Raw genomic sequence first — 21,997 nt, forward strand, 5'->3', positions numbered from 1 at the left:
TTGAATTTCTGGTAGAATTCTGCACTGAAGCCATCTGGCCCTGGGCTTTTTGGTTGAGAGACTTCTGATGCAGATAATTCTTCTTATTGTATATCGTTTTACTATGTTAGAGTTAAAAACTTTCCCTTTTTATTTAGACAAAAATGGGAGAAATGTTGTGGAGTAATCTTTTTGTACACTGTGGAGATTTGTCACTTGGATTTGTTTAACAAAAAGGTGAACAGCCAATAGCTAGGCAGAATTTTGGGGGCAGAGAGGACACTGGGAAGAAGAAGAGATGTGGAGAGTCACCAGCCAGAGACAGAGGAAGCAGGAAATCAGCACAAGCAGTATAGAGTAAAGGTAATAAAGCCAATAGGCAGAAGGTAAATTAATAGAAATTAGTTAATTTAAGTTATAAGAGCTAGTCAGAAACAAGCCTAAACTATTGGCTAAGCTTTCATAATTAAAAACAAGTTTCTATGTCTGTAGTTGACATGAGGGACAGAAAAATCCACCTGCAATTTTATAAATATTAAGGTTTATTCCCTTATTCACCCCAACTTCTTAAGGTTTATTCCCTTTTTCACCCCAACTCACTGCAGCACAGGCTCTGTGAAGGATGTTAGGAAAGCACTCTGGGTGATGCTACTTCTGCCTTTCAGATCCCTTCTACTGGATCAACCCTGGGGTTCTGGTTCTCATCGCACTTCTGCCTGCACTACTCCTGCAGATCTCTGTGGGCCTTGTGTTCCTGTTTCTGCAGCACAGACTGAGAGGTATGGGCAGTGGTTGGGTCTGCCAGGACCTTTCCTGGTTCTTAAGGGACAGCTCATTTTCCAGGCTTCTGAGTTCAGACCTGCACAACAAGTTTTACCAAACACTTTCAGACAGGACTGTGCATTTACCTGAGAAGGAAGACTAACATGTAACAGCCTCATTGCTGAGGAAGAAATTGGGTTCAGTGACTTGCTCAAATGGCAGGTTACAGGCAGTGGAGCTCAACCCTCGTTACACCTTAGCAGCCTCATGAAACTGGAAGAGTAGTCTCTTCAAAGTCAGCCAGGTCAAAAATACTAGGCATTTAAAAAAATCTTCAGGACTGGAGAGATTGCTCAGTGGTTAAGAGCAATTGCTCCTCTTCTAGAGAATCTACAAACATCTGTAACTCTAATTCCATGGGATCTAACATCTCTGGCCTCCTCAGGCATCTGCACTCATGTGCATATATCTACGTGTAGACAAACACACCTATACACAAAAAAACAGAATAAAAATTTAAACCTTCAGATCTATTTTTATTTGTGTATGCTTGATTGTATGTGCACACATATGTATAAGTGCTGTAAGAGACCAGAAGAGGGTGTCAGAGACCCTGGAACTGGAATTATATGTGGTTGTAAGATGCTCTATGAGTGTTCTAGGAACTGAACCCTGGGTCCTCTGCAAGAGTTACAAGCATTCTTAGCCCTTGAGCCATGTCTCCAGCCCCACTACTTCACATTTTAATAAGGGATTCTGAAATAAAAGTCTTTGCCATATAGAGTGCATTAAAAAATGTTTCTCCTGTCTTTTCCATTCAACTGTGGACACAAATTCAGCTGTTGATGAAATCTTGTGGGTGTATGCCCAGAACCTCCAGTCAGAGCCTTCTCAGACTGTGTCCTTCCCAGTACCACAGCATAAGGTCTTGTGTTACCACGTCCTCTTGCTTATAAGAGGGTAAGGCAGCAAGGAGGGTTTGCTCCATGGAAAAGAGACAGGTATCAGATCAACAATGGTCCTGCCTTGTGCACAATAGAAAGAGTTCCATACTGTACTACATCCCCAGCCCCTCAGTGAGGTCTTTTATTTCACTTTAAAATCATCCCAGATGTTTGGTTACTTGTTCCTTGGCAACGAAAAGGCCCTCTGCCATCATGGTTGAATAGAACAGGAAGCTAGAGCTAGGTAGCCTAGGATCCAACTTTATTGTAGACACCAAACTATGAGGAAAAATTCTTAGGTTCTCCAAGTCTCCAAGTAGGAATAGCATTTTCCCTCTTAAACTGTGGGAAGCTTACAAAGAGGCAATGTCATGGAAAGTGCCTAGTGTAGATGCAACCATAAAGTAGTATCTCACTAAATGTTTAGTTCTTCCTTCAAGTAGGGTATGACTTTATATTTACAAAATAGTGTTTTACTCAACCATGAGAACTGAGCAAGGAGTAATAGAAGAAGTGATAAAAACATATGATATAAGGTTGGAAGGACAGCTCAGGGGCTAAGTAAGACCTGTACCGCTCTTACAGAGGGCTCAAGTTCCTTCCCTATCACCTGGGCCAGGCAGCTCACAACTACCCATAACTTTAGGAGCTCTGACAGCTTTTTCTGGACTCCAGGAGCACATGTCCTCATCTGTATACACACAAACACACACACACACACACACACACACACACACACACACACACACACACACACACACAGAGAGGAGAGAGAGAGACAGACAGACAGACAGAGAGAGGAGAGAGAGAGAGAGAGAGAGAGAGAGAATAGAGAGAGAGAAATAAGAAAAACAAACATGGCCGGCAGTGGTGGTGCATGCCTTTAATCCCAGCACTTGGGAAGCAGAGGCAGGCAGATCTCTATGAGTTCGAGACCAGCCTGGTCTACAAGAGCTACTTCCAGGACAGCCTCCAAAGACACAGCGAAACCCTGTCTCGAAAAAACAACAAACAAATAAACAAACAAACATGATGTGGTTTGAACATTGCTGGTTCCTGAGGAACAGTCCTAAAGACTTTTGCATTCTTAAAAGTTTTTTTTGGAAGCTCTAGCTATGAAGTGCAGCTATCTTTGACCAAAGAACAGTAGGCCCTGATCGTCTGCAAGATTATTCTCTCTAGCCAAACAAGCAGGTTTTGGAGGGACACATATGGAGTTGTAAAAAACGAAGAGAAGGGAGCACTCGCCTAGCCAGCTGGAGCATCATGGTCACCCTTGGCCATCAATGGGATGATAGACAGCACAGCCGATTGCCCTCACAAACAGGCTCTTGTTTTCTTTATTTCATTATTTAAATCAAACAACACCCACAGAAAGAGCCTGAATTCTTGGTTTTGAATATAGAGCTCTTCCCACTCTCCAAAGATGTGCCCAAGCTATCAAGAAATTGCCCACACGAAAGTCCAGGTGCCGGGTACAGAAGGGTCCTCATACAGTAGCAAACCAGGAACTAAAATATTGCCTTTTTCTATTTTAGGAAAACTTCGAGCAGAAGTCGGTGAGTTCTAGGCGCCCATCCTCATCAATTCCTCCTATCTGGTCTTTTAGCTTAGCCAAAATGTCCCTTTCTTCAGACCATTTCTGCCTTTCCCCCATGCTCTGTGCTCCCTTCAATTGGGAACACCAATATTTAAAACTACAACAGCTGAAGATTGGGAATCTTATTGTCTCACCTGAGTTCAGCTAGTATAGACATTAAATCCTCTAGCTTGCTTTATTTCTTGTCAGGACTAGAGCCAGTTTTAAGTGATTTAAATAAATCCAGAGAAAGGAGCCCCATTCAGTGCCCAGCTGAATCCATTTTCATCTGTTCCTCTTTCAGAGAATCTCCATCGGACTTTTGGTAAGTTCAGACATATCCCTGCCCTCCCAAGTCACTGTGGGATTTCACTTGTGGCCCGGGGGACTAGGACCAGTGGCTCTTTGTAGGGTCCCTCCACCTTTTTTTTCTTTGCATTTAAGATCTGTGGCAATATAGAAAAAAATATGTACCATATTCTCGTGTCAGGCACTACACTAAATTTCACAAATGTAAAGCCCTTATATACATTTTTTCATCTTGTGAATTATAAAAGGTAGGTAAACAGATCCTTTACACATAAACTTGGTTGCCTAGTTGAGGGAAAATATGCTTGAAAAAGACACAATTACTGGGACTAAAGACATGGCTCAGTGGTTAAGATCACTTGCTGCTCCTCCAGAGGACCTAAGTTCTATTTCCTGACCCACAGCAGACATCTGTATACACAAGGCATTCACACATAAATAAGAAAAAAAAAAGACTTTTTAAAACATGGTGTGACTATGTTTTAAGGTGTGACCCTGGCTAAGCTGAAATTTACTCTGTAGAACAGGCTGGCCTTGAGCTCACGGAGACCTACCTGCCTCTGCCTCCCCAGTGTTGGGGTTAAAGGCATGTTTTGAAAGTCATCTACTATACTTACATGGCAGAGTTGGTTTTCATGAGCACAACCCAGGTACATGGCTCTTCAGAGAAGGCTACTTCGAGGAAAAGGTAAAGCCACATTAGTACCTTTTCTTTTTTGAGTAAGGGTCTCTCTCACATGGTTCAGTCTGGCCTCAGACTCTATGCCATGAAGAAAGATGTTGGGCTTCTGATCCCTCTGCCTTCACTTCCCAAGTTCTGGTCAATGGTATGCAACCAAGCATGCACTGACTAGACTATTAATCCTTCAAGAATCATCTTTGTGGTGTAGCGTATTGTCACCATGGAGGGGAGAATGGCAGCATGCAGACAATCATGGTGCTGGAGAAGTAACAGGGAGTTCTCATCTGGAACATCAGGCATCAGGAAGAGAGGGACGCTGAAGAAAATCATCTTTGCATTTTCTTTACTTCAGACTGCACAGTCCCTAAGGACAACACCAACGGCAGAAGAATCCCCCAAATGTTTGCTGAATAAATCCCATATGAATTAGAAGACAGCATTCAGCAGAGGACAGGAAGTCCTTGCTCTGAGCAATCTTCCTAAACAGCTTTTGTTTCTGAGGCCGAAAGCAACCCTGTTCAGTTCTCCTGGTACCTGGCACACAGGGCTCCACTCTAGCATGTGACATTGGGCTAGCATGTGAATGTCACACAAGTAGCCTTTGAACATCCAAAGAAAAATGTAATTGTTTTTTAGTGTTGTGTGTGTAGGGGTTGGGTGGGTGAGTGGGCAGGTGCTCACACGGAGGTCAGAGGACAATCTGTGGGACTTGGTTCTTTCCTTCCATCATGTTGGTTCTGTGGATCATACTCAGGTCTTCATGCATAACAGTTTACCAACTAAGCCATCCCACTGACCCCATTCACTTATTTTGAGACAGACTCTCATATATTTCAGGTAGCCTCAAACTTGCTATATAGCCAAAGACTACCTTGAATTTTGATACCCTGCCTCTACCTCCTGTGTTCTGGAATTATAGGTGTGAGCCACCAAGCCTAGTGCATGCTGTGCTGGGGAATGGAACTCAGAGCTCTGTGCATGATAGGCAAGTTGCAAAAATGGAGCTCTAGAAACTGAGCTACATTTCCAGCCCCTGGGATTTTACTCATAAAATTTGAATGTCTAAATTCTTAACCATTTTTGTGTCTTGAAATCACAAATGCAGCCAGTGCTATTACTGTATTTATGAGAATTGATTCTACCGGCCTCAACATGTGAGATGAGCACTCTACTGGACCCACCCCTAGCCTGATGTTTATGTTTTTACTATAAGAATACCTTAGGAATAAAGGAGGCTGAGGCAGGGTTTCTCAAGTTCAGGGACAGCCAGAGATACATGGCAAGACACCCTATCTCCAAAAAAAAAAAAAAAAAATTGCTAGGGATAGAGAGGATGGGGGAGGGTTAGTGAGTAGCCAAACAATGTATGAAAATGTATGCAGCCCATTATTTTGTGTGCTAAATAAAATCATCTAAAAAGGAAAAGCTAAATTCAACTAGTAAGTTAATGAAAGCAAAGGCATGAAGCACCTCATCCAAATCCTTGGACTCTATAGTTTTTCCTCAGAGTCCTTTGGTGTTTGGGGGTTAAAAAGAGTGGGTGTGGTATAGAGGAAAACACTCTGTTCTGCTTTACCATTCAGATCCTCACTTCCTGAGGGTGCCCTGCTGGAAGATAACACTGTTTGTTATTGTACCTGTTCTTGGACCCCTGGTTGCCTTGGTCATCTGCTACAACTGGCTGCACCGAAGACTAGCAGGTGCCGTGTCTGGACAGCAAAGAGCACCATGAATGTAGCAGGGAACTCAGACTGACCAGAGTGGGAGAGAGTGGAGCCACGGGGGAACTCAGGCCAACCAGAGTGGGAGAGAGTGGAACCACAGGGGAACTCAGGCAGACCAGAATGGGAAAGAGTGGGACTATGGTTCTACATTCCAGGGCTGGGATTGCCTTCCTCCCATGTCCCCATGCTCACCATCAGAATCCTCAAAAAATGAGAAGCAATTCACGACATGCATGGGTCCCATGGAAAGGGAGGGTTGTCTAGAGGGGATATGAGGTGTGGGGGGGGGGGCGGCAGAGAAACTCCCACTGTTCACCCTCTTATTCATCTCTTGTTTGCAGGACACTTCCTTGAAGAGCTAAGTAAGTTTTCCCCAACAGCCCTCTCCATTCTTGAGACCAGTCTCAGTCTGCACCTCTGGAACTCACTATGTAGACCAACCTGGTCTGGAACTTACGCCAATTCTCTTGTCTCTGTCTCCAAGTGCTAGGGTCGTAGGCATGTGCCACCATACCCAATCTTTTTCCTTTCTTCTAAACTGAACAAAAAAAGCCAGCACAGGGAAGATGGCTACTGGAAGGAAATATTCCTGTGAGGGAAGCTGGAAGGGAATAAGTTTTCAGTGCCATAGAGGCTGCTGAGCCACTCTCCCTGCTGACTTAATATCCTTCAGTACACCTTGGCAAGAGTCCCACCTCTGCATTCTCCTTTGATAGTTATCCTTCAATACCAACCAAGGGGGTGGGAGAGGCAGAGATAACATGACCCCTGGGAACTGTCTATCTCCTAGGTTCAATGACTTCATGAAAGAAAGCACTGGCAGATTTTTTAACTTACTTTTCTTCTAGGAAACCCCTTTTGAGTGATGGTACAACTTCCTGGCATGGAGGAAAGCCTGGCAGGCCAAGAGACAAGTTGTTGGGGATGTCTCTCATGGGCCTCTTTCCAATCTACATCTACAGAAACACTCCGGATTCCAAACAATTTGATTTCCCCCTTCAACTGTTTTCCTTTCCTCAGCTCCTTCCTTCCCCTAATTTTGCCTCCCACATCTTTTTATTCCTGGTCCTAGTCTTCCTCCAAGAAGCACCCCATGGCTAAAGTCAGGCAGTCTATCAGAAGACACCTGTGTATCAGAGTAATACAGGAGTGATTCTGTCAGTTTACCCACCACCTCTACATGACAAACTACAGAACATCAACTTTACAAATAGATGTTTCTTCCAAGACCACAGCCTTGACTAGGAAGAACAGCAATGTAGATAGTAGGGGGGACAGTGACAGCAGGGCCCACAATGTTAAGGAAGCTACATGAGCCATAGAGTGACTATGGAGTCTGAATCCAAACCTGAAAATGGCATCTAAAGGACCCTGATCAGAGCACCATCCTGCTTGGGCAGCTTGCAGATGGGAGGAACTTGAGAAACAAGGGTTGAGAACTGGGTATCCTGTCTTTTCCCACCCATTTCCCTTTACATCCTTTATATTCCTGTCTCTCATTTTCTCCCGTCTTTATTCCCCTCAGAATACTGTTTTGTTCAACAATTACTACTTGATGGTCTACCAGACACGAACAAGCTAGGTGCTAATTAATAATACAAGTTTCTCTGTGTACACTTTTCCTTTCCTTGTTGTGTCTTTCATCATCCACTCATGTCTCCCATCCAAACCTCCTGAAGCTGGAGGCCAGTCTTCAGGAAACCCAGACGCAAAGATTGAGATTGTAGTTTTAAAAATTATATTTATTTTGTGTGATGTTGAGATATGTGGGATGGGAGCATGTGTGATGTCAGGAATAGGTTTTCCTTCTGTCACAGGGGTCTCAGGGTTCAAACTCAGGTCAAGCTGAGTGTCAAGCTCCTTTGCCCACTAAGCCATCTTGCCAGCCCCAAAGGTCTTATTTTTGTTTCAGGAGTTCTCACTGCATGTATGTTTCATCTTGTCTTCTGGGATTTCATTGTTTCGTCTTTACTCCCCAGAGGACCCCTTTGCTTTTGAAACATTCCTCAGCTTCAAGGTATCAAGAGAGCCAAGCACATGACTCGGGATTCTCCAGCACTTATTGGGACTGCCTGACCCACCTTTTACACCACTAGTGATCCAGCAGGCTTTCCAATCCCCTAAAGCAGATGTCACAGGTGGGGCAACAGTAGCTAGTTTGCTCTGTGTTGGATGACTGGGATCCAACCATGGATGACTGGGAGGGCTCTTCACTACTGAAACATTGGGTGGGCTGATTTTGTAAGTGGAACCTGAGGTGGTTTAATAAACCAGTTTTGGTGGTAAAATGCTTAAAACAATAGGGGCAAATGATGTTTCGTCTTGAGCCTTTCACTGGACTAGACTTGGAACTGCCACCCAAGGATGAGGCTCTGTCATGACTTGCCTTAGCTCTGGCCACTGGTCCCTGGATCACTTTCACACGCCTGGAAGCTTGGGATTCAGGTCTTGGAAGTGGAACCTCCACATTATGCTCCTGGTTGCCAGCCAATGGCTTCTTTTTTTGGTGTACCCTCTTGTGACGTTTCACCTCAGACTGATCCCGGAAGCGTTTTCCACACTCAGAGCATGAACTGGGCCTACTGTAAGAAAAATGAGTCCGTCGGTGACGGTTCAGTGAAGAACTACCACAGTAACTCTTATCACAGATCTCACAAGTGAAAATCCTCTCTCTACAATTCTGGGGCTTGGAGTCCTGGGCCTTCTGCTGGGCCTTCTGCTGGGCCTTCTTAGGAAACTGGTGACCAAAGATGTTGGTGAATGTTTCATAAAAGTTGCCACAGGTCAGGCAGAAAAAGAATGATCCACTGTAAAATATCCCTTTGCAGGCAGGAGAGGCCCTCTCCTCATCATTACCCTCCTCATCTCTCAGGTTAGAGCTGGGTTCTTGAAATTTCCTCCTGCTTCCTGTGGTAGAGGTGAGAAAACACACAGTTCAATATGACAGTGTCACCAACACAAGGTATTCCACTCAGTACATGTCACTTTTTCATTTTCCCAACCTTTAAAACTCAACCATTCATCCTTGGATCTTACAGGCTAGAAATAGGAAAAAAACAGTAAATAAAAATAATGAAAGCTAGTAAAAATTTCATAGGAATCTTCTATGACCTCAAATATCTAAATGCTAGCTTACATCTTTGAAATCCATCTTCTCACTCTCAATATTGCTCATATTCCCACAGATGACAAGAACACATAGTGTAGAGTAGTCTCACCTCATCCCTGATTTCACATGTGTTAGCCACAGCCCAAAAATATGAAAGGGAGAATTCCCTACTGTAGGACCACATTCACATAACTTTTTAATAAAAATAGAATAGTTATGATATATATGAGTGTTTTAGTTTAATTTATTGCTGTGTCTAGTATTAAAAAAAAAAAAAAAACTCGGGGACTGAGGATGTAGCTTAGTAGTAGAGCACTTGCTGCCTAGTATACATAAAGCCTTGGGTTCAATCCCCAGCTCTGTAAAAACAAAAAACACATAAATTGGGCCCAGTGCTATGTGTGGTTATAACATGACTGTCTCAGACCTGGAGTAACAAGGGTCTTTGGGGTCCAGCCCCAAGGTCCTCTTCAGGGTTCAGTTCAGATGCTACAGGAAGTGAAAGGAACTTAGAGTACCCAAGGGCTAACGAACTCTCACAAGGTGCTGTTCCAAACAAGTTTCTTTATTCTTATGCCTCTATTCTAATTCTGTCCTAATTTTAATTCCTCCTAGCTTCTCCTCTAGCCTAAAAACTGTCTTCCTACAGGAGACTTGGAGCAATTAAAAAATATCAAGAGAAAAAAAAAAAAAAAGGCTGGGCGTTGGTGGCACATGCCTTTAATCACAGCACTGAGAGGCAGAGGCAGGCAGAACTTTGAGTTCGAGGCCAGCCTGGTCTCCAGAGCGAGTGCCAGGATAGGCTCCAAAGCTACACAGAGAAACCCTGTCTCGAAAAAACAAAACAAAACAAAACAAAATTTCAAGAATTACCTCTCATTGGTCAAAAGCACATTCCTAGGGTAAGTGATAAGTAGCTGAGCCATTCTCCATGGCAACACATGATTCCAAGGTTACAAGAGTATGACTGATCAGATAGAGTGGGGCACAGTGCCCAGTGACAAACTCTGAGATACAGGTCTATTGTCAGCAGACTTGACAAGAATTGGCATCCTTTTCTTAGGGTGCTTTGTGTAGCAACCTTGGTTAGACACCTGCGACTCTGACCTTGTGCATAGCTGTGAAGTTTTAAATTTATGATCTATTTACAAAAACCTTTCATCTAGTCTAAACTTGCTCTAAGGTAAAAGTGAGTTAATTGTGTGCAGTTAGACTGAGAAAAAGTAACAAAGCTGGCTTTTAAGTGTCTACAGTCTTCATGGGACAAACAAATAGATCTAGTTATGAAGCATGTTCTAGTATGTTTTCTATACATCAACTTTTCATTTCAAAATTTAGTATAATTTTATCTTCCTGATCATCCGCAGATATCTGTGCCCAAGATTGAGATGCAATCATGAGATTACATATACACATCACATGGGATTGCACACTACAATGCAGATATTGGGGAGACACCAGGCTGCTTTAGCAGATGTGAGCAACAGCTTCCAGAGTCGAAGGTCCTGCAGGCCTTGCTGGACAGGATTAAGCACCATCAGAGTCAGTCCTCTATTGGGTTGACATCTGAACACTAGTTGTCACCTGTTGTAACTCTCATCACCTCTGCCCTTGGTGTAATCAACCTAAGCTATCATTCTTCTCCATTCAATACTCTTATCTCAGAAAAAAGTGTATCCTTCTCCCGCTCAACATAGTTTCTCCACTTTGGATTGTTTCTTGGGAAGAACTTGTTAACCAAAGGGTAACTGGGACATAAGCAACCCTCATGTAATCTCTCAATTCCTAGAAACTAGATGCCTTGTTTTGAAAGTCTTGGCTGTTCATTATGAAGTCAATGGATTTAAACCTTTGATTTCAAGGTTTCTTCTAACCCCAAGTCTAATCAGGATGGAAATGTATAAAGATAATCGAGATGACATGCTGAGCCTGGATCCTCTAGTATAGCTCACCATTCTACGATTGTCCTGGGCCCTTTTTACCTTCCTCTCTCCTTTGCATTTCTTCTCTATTTTAAAAAATTACACTTATTATTCTGTATTCATGTGTACATGTATGTACATGCTACAACATGCTTATGGAGGTAAGCTGACAACTTGTGGGATTGGTTCTTTCCTTCCAAGTACATGTCGCATTCCAGTTGTGAGCCTTGGTGGCAGGCAATTTGAACCACTGGACCATTTTGCTGACCCTTGGTTTTGTGGGATGATGGGGCCTCAAATACACTATGAATCTGAGGAGTTGAGGTGTTGGAATTACAGATTTGGGCTACGATAGCTTCCTTTGCCATTCTTACCTGCTGCCTTTGGGGGATGGAAACCCGATCTCCTCTGTCCTTTTCCATTTGGCATGAAGTTTCTGACCTGGTTTAGGCAGAAAATATTTTGGCTGTGAGTGGAGTTATATTTTTGGGTGGGTGGGAGGTATAGTTTTGTTGTCTTTGGCAACAAGGTCACACTATACAGTGCAAGCTGGCTCTGAACTCTCCACCCTTCCCAGTGGTGAGATGCTCTACTATAATAGTCTGCAGTATGGAAATGAAACAAGTTGGTTCCATGCTAAACCATTTACGTATTATACAGACAACAGGCAGCCTCCTATGTGATTGCTTTAAGAAAGTCAGTCTAGGCCTGGAGAGATGACTCAGCAGTTTAGTACACTTGTTAATCTGTAGAGGCCCTGAATTCTGTTCCCAGTAACCACATGGTGGCTTACAACCATCCATAAGTCCATACTAGACACACATAGTGTACATACAAACATGGAAGCAAAACATTCATAAACATAAAATAAACCCCAAAATGTGGGGTTTTGTTAAGAACATTAATCTAAGATACCTGGTTGCAGGGAAAAGTATATTTAAAAAGGCAACTTTTAGTATAATGCCTTGCAGGTGTGGTTTCTTTTGTTTGGGTTTTTTTTTTTTTTTTTGAGATAGTTTCACTATGTAATCCAAACTGGCCTCAATCTTTATAACCAAGGCTGGGGCTTAAATTTGTGACTCTCCTGCATCAGCCCCAGAAGTGTTGGGATTGCAGGCTTTTGTCAATAAACCAGGCCTGAACAGGCAAATTTACATTTTTTCAAAATATGGTGCTGGTGATGAAATTGTCTTGGGGTTGGGAAAAGTAGCTCAACAGATAAAATGTTTGCCATGCAATCATGGGTTCTTGAGTCTAATCCCCAGAACACACAAAAAAGCCAGGTGTAGTGGCACTTGGATGTAATACCTGTGTCTGGAAGCAGAGATCCTTAGGTCTCACTGACCAGTCATCCTAGCTGAATCATGAGTTCCAGATTAGTGAGAACATACCAAAAACTAAAAGAACGGGGATGGAGGGGTAGGAGGGCAGATGGTACCCTGAGGAATGAAGACCCAAAGTTGACCCTGGCTTCCATGTGAACACGTAAGCGTACCTACACGTACATGAACACACACACACAAAAAAACATTCTTTGTCTTTCTATGGGCTGTTTGTTTTCAGGTTTATTTTATTTTGTTTTGTGTGCGTTGAGTGTTTTGCATATATGTATGTGCACATGTTTGGTGCCCACATACATGTCTGCCCACAGAGGTCAAAAGGCAGTTTAAGATCCCTGGAACTAGAGTTACAAACATTTGTGGGCCACCATGTGGGGATTGGAAACTGACTGAATTCAGGTCGGTAACGATTTTTTCCGCCAGCTGCCTTGGTTCTGCCGCCACTTAGGGCCCCCAAATAACACACACAGTCTTATATTAGTTACAATGCTGCTGGCCAATGACTAGGACTTCCTATTTGCTAGCTCAGTCTTAATTATCATAACTACTAATCTATGTATTTTTATAAGGACTAATCTTACCAAGGATGCTGGCTTAATGCGTCCTCTCTTTCTGGGATCATACGGAAACCTCTTTACTATATTTCCCAGAATCCTCCTCAACTCCTAGCCCCACTATCTTGCTTCCCTATTGGCCAATAGTGCTTTATTTATCAACCAATAAGACAAACATACACAGAAGGACTTCCCCCATTACAGGTCCTCTGCAAGAACAAGTTCTCTCCCAATCCACGAGCCACCTCTCTGCGCCTATGTAGATTTTTCATTTCGTTTTGTATTGTTTACCCTTGTAGTCCAGGCTGGCCTTAAAGTTCCTATGTAGCTAAGAATAACCCTTGACCTGGTCTTCCTACCTCCACTTCCAACCCTTTTTGTTCTCACCCCTGAACTTCGAGACTCAGATCTTCCAGGTATAGAACCAGGGACCAACTTTGATCTATGGGAGTAAAAAAAAAATCAACCCCATATTCTAAGGCTATAGGGCAGGGAGAGTGACGAGTATCATGGCCACTTACTCACATATGCTAAGTTTCCAAAGAGTTCTGATTGCACATCCAGGTAAAGGGCCTGCTGCTCAGGACTCAAACATCTCCATTCTTCCTGGGTGAAAATCAGTGCTATATCCTCACAAGTGATTCGATTCTGGAGTGGCTGGGTAGACTTAAGAATGCAAATACAGAGACTTGAGGTAACTGAGGTAGTGCCATCTTGTCTTGGCTTTGAGTCTGCTTAGGGACCCTCTAAACAGTCACATCAGCCTTAGCAACACATTTAGGGTTTTCTATGATCCTGACCATAGCCCAAATGCATAACCAAAATATCTGAAGTGTGTAGCCAAAGCAAATATTACCAGGTTCCCCTAACCTATACCTGACAATGTGGTTTTTGCCATTATAACTGCAGGACCCCTGAACTTCCATGCCAAGAGTTTTCCCCAAAGTGCCAGCCTGCTCCTGGTCCCCAGTTTAAATGAAGGACTCTTATTTGGCCTTATGAGCATGGCAGTGTGGAACATTCTCACGTGGACTATAAAATACTGACATTCTCAAGAGAATTCAGACCCAAGAGAAAGATGAAAGGAAAGAGCAACTATGAAGAAGAGCACAAAGTCAGGACATGTGGTTTACAGAAAGGAAAGGGAGATGGATACAGAAAAAGGAAATCGCGAACTATGATTAAGAGAAGTGAAGGAAGAGAAATTGCTATTCTTACAAAGTCTGCGAAGGATACTAGGGTGGTATGGGAGAGAAAAATCATGCAATTTCCCCCTGTTGTGTGGCCTGGGACAATCTGAAGTTCCACTACATCCACAGTCAGGGGAGTGGGGAAAAGAACTCAAAGACTCTAAGGCCTACCATTTCTCTATGTGATCTCCTCCCTCCCGCTGTTGGGTTTCACTGTGTTATATTCATGTGTGTATGTCCTCTACCTTAGTTGTTTTGTTTTGTTTTTGAGAAATCTCTCATTGAACCTGGAGCTCCACAATTCAAGAAGAGTATCTGCCCAGAAACCCTCTGGGGTTATCCTGTTGCACCTAGAAGTTTGTGTGTGTGTGTGATTTTGTTTGGTTTTATGTGGGGACTGAAGATCCCACCTGGGATCCTCATGTTTGTGCAAGTAACTTTACACATTGAGCCATTTACACATTGAGCCATCTCCCCAACTCCTCCACCATAATCTTTCTTCTGGTACTTCCATGGAGCAGCGTGTCTTTAGTTGTGTCTCTTTCTGTTTTTAGCCACTTTTGACCTGGTCCCCAAAATTAGTGGACTCCTTGTGACTGACTATCCCCCAACAACTGGGAAAATACAGAGGTCCTACAAGGAAGGGCTCCAGCATTTGATACTGCTTCCTATAACAAAATTATCTACTCTAGAAGACTGTCTTCCTTGAACATTCAGCTGTCCAAATTCTCGTCTTTCACAATTGATAGCTTTAGTTCCCTCAAAGCCCAGGCTGTAGAGTAGAGTTCAAGGCTCATATTACCTGTTTCTTAGCTTCCATTGTTTGGTAATGACAGGCTGGTGCTAGGTGTTTGACATTTACTCCAGACTGCTTCTAGCCACTATTGGTTGGTGCCTGTTTCTAGAAATCTGAAGTTAAGGGAAAAACATATAATATCAGCAAAACGATAATAAGCAAGGGCTTCCTTAACACAGTCACTAACTTCCTGCACTATGATGGGACCTTCTCAGCAGTGCCACTTGAGTAACAGTTAATGGTTCCATCTTCACAAACCTCAAGTGTAGAGATGTTAAGACATTCATTCAAGGACATTTGATCCATGGGAGAGTTAGATTTTTGTGACCTGACTGTGTCTGGTACCCTGGGGCTCAGACCTAAGGGCTTGTGCATGCTGAGCAAGTTCTGTATGAGACTTATGTATACCCCAAGCTCTATGACTTAGATTTTTAGTATATAGATACGTTATTTATAATCATTGAGTTATCCCCTGATGACCTCTTAGGCTAAAAATATAATTAGGTCAGACATGCAAGTAATGCAACTAGCTTACAGAACCTGATGGTCTGTAATGCCAGGAAACTGCAGCCTGTGACCACTATCCAGCATGAGGAGAACATCAGAGTATCCCATGTATCACATAGTGCTAGTCTCAGGACAAGTTACATCAAACCCCAAAATACAAACTGAATGAATGTGTAAGACTTTCCCATCATTTCGAACCATCTTAAGTCTTGGCATCATGAGTCAGGTATCACTTCTACACACAGACCCTTGCAAAGCACAGTAATGATACTCCAACATCGTTTAAGTTCCCTGTTCACCCTGAAAATTTCATGCTCTGGTTTAAAAGAAAAAGGCCTCTTCCTGTGGACAGCCACTCACCTATTTCGCCTCTCTCTACATGCTAAGGAAAGCTTAAAAGCATAAAAACACGTTGACCTTCCTTTTCCACTTCCTTTTAACTTCTTTGATTAACTGAAAATACCATCAAGAAACAAGGCATTTGAGGAATTGCTAACCGGACCCCCAAGAAGTTGCCAGGAAAGCCACAGTCAGTCCTAGGATCTGGAGTTGATTCTCTTTCTTCTCCATCTTCTTACCTTTCATTGCCCTCTCCCCTTCTTTTAAGATGATTTGAGCCTGTTGTTTGAGATGTGCAGGTCGAGCATCACTCTCCCATTTTTCAGCCATCCACATTCGAAACAGCTCTATACAAGTGTTTTCAAGGACCTGCCCTTAAGTTTTCAGGAAGACCCCTTGCTATCATCAAGTCTTCACAATGGCAGGAAGATGTGAGAGTGGTGACCCAGTCTATTACCCAAGCACAGGGAAGACTGAGACAGGAACTCTGGGACATCCTGGGCTATAAAATAAGTCTCAAAAAACAACACTCACACACACAAGATAGCAGGGAGCAGTCCTCTGGGACAGCCTGGGTTACATAAGATTAAAACAACACCACACACACACACACACACACACACACACACACACACACACACACTAGCTGGGAGCAGTTCTTGGTACAGATTTAGGCAGCTTAAGAAGACTAACAGGTTGCTTACCTCAACCCACCTCCTCCCTCTTTTACCTCCTTTTGTACTTTCCTTGTCCAGGAGCCTTGAGAGGGGAAGGAGACTGAAAACAAGAATTGGCTGTTAATTGGCAAGAGGTCTCGGATTCACCTGTACCCTGGCCTGCCCCACCCTTCTGGAGGGAATGTGCAGACATCTCTCAATCCCGAGTCCATTCTTCCCAACTGAAACCCTTTCGTGGGTTCGAAAATCTGGCCCCAATAGCACACACTTGTAATCCCTGCTCCCAGGAGGTTGAGACAGGAAGATCACGAAATGAAGCCTCCGTCTCCCTTTCTCTAAATCGAGGCGTCTAAATCTGAGGCCCCCACCTCTCTCTCTCTCTCTCTGACACACACACAACCTGAGGAGAAATGCCTCCACATCATGGGCTTTGCTGGATGTGCCCTCCCGGGGGGGGGGTCAGCTTTTCCTCCGTGTTGCCGGGTGGGGAGGTTTCTCTCAGCCAGGTGTGGGTCCCCTCGTGGCTCCACCCAGGGCGCTCAAGCTATTACAGAGGCCATCAGCCCTGTGGGGTTCCGGGGGTGGGTGGGGGAGAGCTCGGCATCCCCACAGTCCCTCGGCTGGCTACAGTCTTCCCCAGCGCTCGTCCTCGGAGCAGTTGCCCTGGACCGTGCACACTCAACCCTGAAACTCCTTCCCCGCTCGCCCGCCGGCCTCTCGGAGGACCGCAGCTCAGGGCGTGTTAGAGCCCTAATGGAAGCGCGGGGGCGTGAACTCGAGAAGACGCTTCTTCCCCAAGTCAGGGGTCCGTTACACAGTGGCCACACCTTGACACGCAGTCCCTCAGCTTCCGCGCCGCAGGGTGGCTGCTCGCCAGAGGTCAGAAATTTGGATCTTAAGAAGCTCAAGCCTTCTCGCCCCGCCTACAGGATAGCTCTACTGATCTCACCTGAGCTAGAAAATCCCATTGCCCAGCATTTACTTCTGCGGTGGTGGGGTGGTGGGGTGGTGGTGTGGGAGGGTAGGGAGGGCTCCTGGATACGTGACTCAATTTTACTAATTCCAGTACTAGGTGGAAGTGAGTTCCAGACCAGCCTGGACTACACAGCTAAAAAAAAAAAAAAAAAAAAAAAAAAAAAAAAAAAAAAAAAAAGAAAGCAATAACACATAAAAGACACTACTACTAAAAGCTTTAGCTCTCTCCTAGTGAGACCAAAGGAAAAGTGGAGCACTTCGAAAACAAACAGAATGAGCTATGGAGCAGCTTCATAGGTAAAGTAAAAACGAAGAAAGCACACAACGAGGCTTAAAAGACACATACTGGGCGGGATAGATGGCTCAGTAGTTAAGGGAAAGTCCAGACAGCACAAGTTCGGTTCCCAGCACAGACAGTTCACAGCTGCCTGTAACCAGGGGATCCCACACTCCCTTCTGGTACCTGTCCATATATGGCATATACTCATACAGACAAATGTGAATAAAAATTTTGATGATAAAAAGACATAGACATCACACCAGTCTTCCTAGCCCTTTAAACAGCAAACTCCTTCAGTCTCTCTCTGTAATCTTGTTTTTTCTTTTAATCAGCTCAATTGAAATCACAACACTTAGCGGATGTCTGTGGACTAAGGCAATCAAAGCATGAGAGTAGGTGGGGAAGGTAATTGGGAAGCACAGAAGCACTTGTGTATACTTTACTACTATCTTCAGATCACATGAAATAGGCAGGGAGTGAGGTCAACAAACATGCTTTCCATCAAAAATGAAGAAATAACTGTTCCTCACCCTGGATTCAAATTACTTCATTTACAAAACTGAGCATCATAGTTAACTGATTTAGTTTGATCTTCAATTTTAAATAAACCATTTACTTCTTTATTTTTTGAGACAGGGTCTTGCTCTTCAGACTAGTACAGGCTGTCAGGAACTTGCTATGGAGCCCATGCTGGCCTTGAATTCAAGGTCCTCTTACTTCAGTGACAATGCATATACCACTATACCTGGCTTCTGGTCTTTAGTTCTTGAGGTGGAGATAGGAATCTAGTAGATACGACTGAAACCATTGGGTTGTAAACACCATCTTGCCCACACATTCTAGCACTACAGGAAAAATGAGGCCCTTAAAACAGTTCAGCATGCTGGTCACTCTACGGGCACCGCGACTGTTCCTAACTGATGTGTGATGCGCTAAGAAACTTGGGACAGCCCAGGTGCATTCTAGCCCACTGCAGCCCACCTTTATCTAGCTTGGCATCCCTCCTCTGCCTTGGAGTAGCAGAAGCCTCCTGTTTTGTTGATATCTAAGTGATGTTTCTGTCTATAAATCTTTGTAAACCACATTCTACATAACCCCAGATTTGTCTGCCTCTCTCTTCAGTTTCAGTGCCTCTACACTAGGTTTTCCAGAGACAGTTTGGTTCAGATAAGTGAGGCTGGAGTATTTCAACTTGACACAATCTGGAGTCACTTCAGAGGAGGGAACCTCAATTAAGTAAATACCTCCATAAGATCAGGTTGTAGTCAGACCCATAAGGCATTTTCTTTCTTTTTTAAAGATTTATTTATTATATATACAGTGTTCTGCCTGCATGTATGGCTGCACACCAGAAAAGGACACCAGATCTCATTATCTCAGATGGTTGTGAAAATTAAAATCAGCACCTTTGGAAGAGCAGCCAGTGCTCTCAACCTCTGAGCCCCAGTAAGGCATTTTATTAATTAGTGATTGATGGGGGAGGGCCCAACCCATAGAGAGTGGCGCCATCCCTGGGCTGGTGGTCCTGGGTTCTAGAAGAAAGCAGGCTGAGCAAGAAATGAGGAACAAGCCAGTCAGCAGCTCCCCACCATGGCTTGTGCATCAGCTCCTGCCTCTGGGTTACTGCCTGTTTGAGTTCCTGTCCTAATGTTCTTTGGGGGCAAACAGTGATGTGGAAGCATAAGCCAGATTAACCCTTTCTTCCCCAACTTGCTTTTTGGTCATGGCATTTCATCACAGCAATAGAAACTTTAAGAGAGAGTGTCTATGGTTTACCAACCCCTAAGTAAATTACAGCCGTCCAAGTGGCTCTAGTGTTGACAGTATTTAGATCACAAGATAAGCACAGAAGGACTGAGATCCAAAATCTGAATATCACTGCTGATAACTCAGTGGAGAATATCTGCCTAACATACAGAAATCCCTGGTTCCCTCCACAGTACCACAAACAAACAAAAATCTGAACATCAACTCTATCCAAACTCCAGGCTGGTTACCTAAGTAAGCATTCATGTGTGTAGAAAGACCAGGCCATGCAGGAGGTCTATCCTTAAAAGGCAGAACCTGTCCAGGTGGGATTTGCAAATCTGCACCTTTGCTCCCTTGCTTCCCCACCAAACAACACCCATTGAAGCAGAAAAGGTCTTGATGAACAGCCAGGTGCAGGTGCCAGATGCTATCAAGTAGCTATAATTTCAGCACTAGAGACAGGATTGCAACACACTTGCAACCAGCCTAGATTACAGAGAAGAACCCTGTTTAAAATAAACAAAACAAGCAAAGAAACCTTAATGGCATAAATCACTAACCTCCAGAATTCTTAGCTGTTGGTATGCTTGGAAATTTTGGAAAAATTATAGAAACCAGATGACCATATTAAGGGTGGGCACAAAAGCCTGAATAGAAACTGGCTAAATTTTTGTTGACCACTAAATCACAAGGATGCAGAACAAACCATTTAAATACCGCATCCCCAAATCTAGCAACTGAGTACAGGGAAAATGGAACATGAATGTCAGCCCTACTCTGCTCACCCAAGGCTGACATAATGGGGTGCAGTCCAGGCAAGTTAACAAGCATCTAAAAAACACAGACTGAGTGTCAACACCTGAGGTTGTAGCACAGTGATGGGGCATTTTCTCAATTTGTGAGATGTAAAATCTCAAGTTTGAGGGTTAGGCTACATAGGGACATCTTGTCTAAAAGAACCAAAGCCCACCACCACCTACCCACCAAACAAACAAACAAAAACTGGCAATATTAAGAAAAGCCTAAGCCAGGCGGTGGTGGCGCATGCCTTTAATCCCAGCACTCAGGAGGCAGAGGCAGGTGGATCACTGTGAGTTCGAGACTAGCCTGGTCTACAAGAGCTAGTTCCAGGACAGCCTCCAAAGCCACAGGGAAACCCTGTCTCAAAAAAAAGAAAGAAAGAAAGAAAGAAAGAAAGAAAGAAAGAAAAGAAAAAGAAAAGCCTAACACAAATAGTTTCCAGATTTGTTAAAAATATAAAAATTCTGAAGGCTGGAGAGATGGCTTAGCACTTAGGAGCACTGGCTCCTTCTAGAGGACTGGGGTTCAGTTCTCAGCACCTGCGTGGAGGTTCACAACCCTCCATATCTCCAGTTCCAGGGGATCAGATGCCTCCTGGACCGAGAGTACCAAACATGCAAGTGGTGCACAGTGTACATCAGGCAAAATGTGTACCCATACACATCAAATACAATGAAAATAATTTTTATTTAAAATGTTTTGATACCTCTTGCCCTCTCTTCTTCTCTCATAACATGACATTTCAATAGGTCATATCCATGTGAACAGTGGCACTCTAGCTAGATGTCCCTAAGCCTGTCTGCAACTGAACCCACCTTGAAATATTGAAGTCCCTCTCTAGACTTCCTGTGTCCCTTTCTCTCTGGTTTCCCCCCACCATTCATTCCTTTTGGCCACTCTCCAGGTCTCAACCCCTCTATTTTGACTTCTGGAGCCTCCATGTCTTCCTAAGACAAAGTCCTGAGTGGTTCTTGCTCCTCCTCCATCTTAGTTGTGCAAAGCTCTGGGCTGGTTTCCAGAAGGAGGGAAATCCCCAGCGCAATGGGAGCTACGAACTAGCTGTGTAGTCAACTTGGAGACTTCCAGCACTCAGTGGAGAGAACGTATCTGTGTTTGTGTGGATTTGGGAAGCACTCAGACTCTGAGCCTGACACAGCTTTGAGTATTGAGCCCTGTCTGCTGAAAGCTTTGGTGACCCTGGGAAGTTTCCGCGTAAGGCTAAAGTGCTGGGGTCTCCTGTCCTCAATATCATGGCCACGCGAGGGCGCTGCTGCTCTGTCTTCTAAAGAACTAGGGGCGTCTGTCAATGTCATGGCCACACGAGGGCGCTGCTGCTCCATCCGCTATACTGTGTAAGCGGAGAGAGGACTAGGTTGTCTAGGAATCAGCCAGAAATGACCTACTGAAAGCTGGGACAGGGTTTTGGGGATGAAGAAGTTTCTGGGAGCCCAGGATTACACCGTAGTTGGAAGACAGTAGAGCTGTTAGAAAGAATCCTGTCGTATCTCTTACTATTCCCCTCTCAAACCCCTTGATGTCAACATTACTTCCACTTTCCGTTCCCTTCCTGAGGGTTGGCTTAAGGTTCTGCAAATAAGTGCAGAACTGGGGATTCAACACGTTGAACCCAAGGCACAGACTAAACAAGAAATCCATCACTGAACAACACTCCCAGCCCCTGAAGACTATTTTCTAAATATGACCTTTTAAATTTTAGCATATATGGGGCTGGAGAGATGGTTCAGTGGTTAATGGCACTTACAGTTCTTGCAGAGGACC

The 21,997-nt window shown here is 44.0% G+C and overlaps 1 protein-coding gene across 1 annotated transcript in view; it reads left to right on the top strand.

The window, feature by feature from the left end:
* The window catches only part of Mog (myelin oligodendrocyte glycoprotein), a 28,812-nt gene extending 7,238 nt beyond the window's left edge, over window positions 1-21,574 (top strand). Inside the window, exons 3-8 of the mRNA XM_035451412.1 lie at window positions 645-758; window positions 3,224-3,244; window positions 3,569-3,589; window positions 5,839-5,955; window positions 6,321-6,386; window positions 21,405-21,574. Of these exons, the coding sequence (XP_035307303.1) occupies window positions 645-758; window positions 3,224-3,244; window positions 3,569-3,589; window positions 5,839-5,955; window positions 6,321-6,386; window positions 21,405-21,574 (509 nt within the window). The remainder of the gene's footprint in view (window positions 1-644; window positions 759-3,223; window positions 3,245-3,568; window positions 3,590-5,838; window positions 5,956-6,320; window positions 6,387-21,404) is intronic.
* Window positions 21,575-21,997: the final 423 nt, after the last annotated feature.

This window comes from Cricetulus griseus (genome assembly GCF_003668045.3).
Source record: "Cricetulus griseus strain 17A/GY chromosome 1 unlocalized genomic scaffold, alternate assembly CriGri-PICRH-1.0 chr1_0, whole genome shotgun sequence".
In the NCBI taxonomy this organism is placed as follows: domain Eukaryota; kingdom Metazoa; phylum Chordata; class Mammalia; order Rodentia; family Cricetidae; genus Cricetulus; species Cricetulus griseus.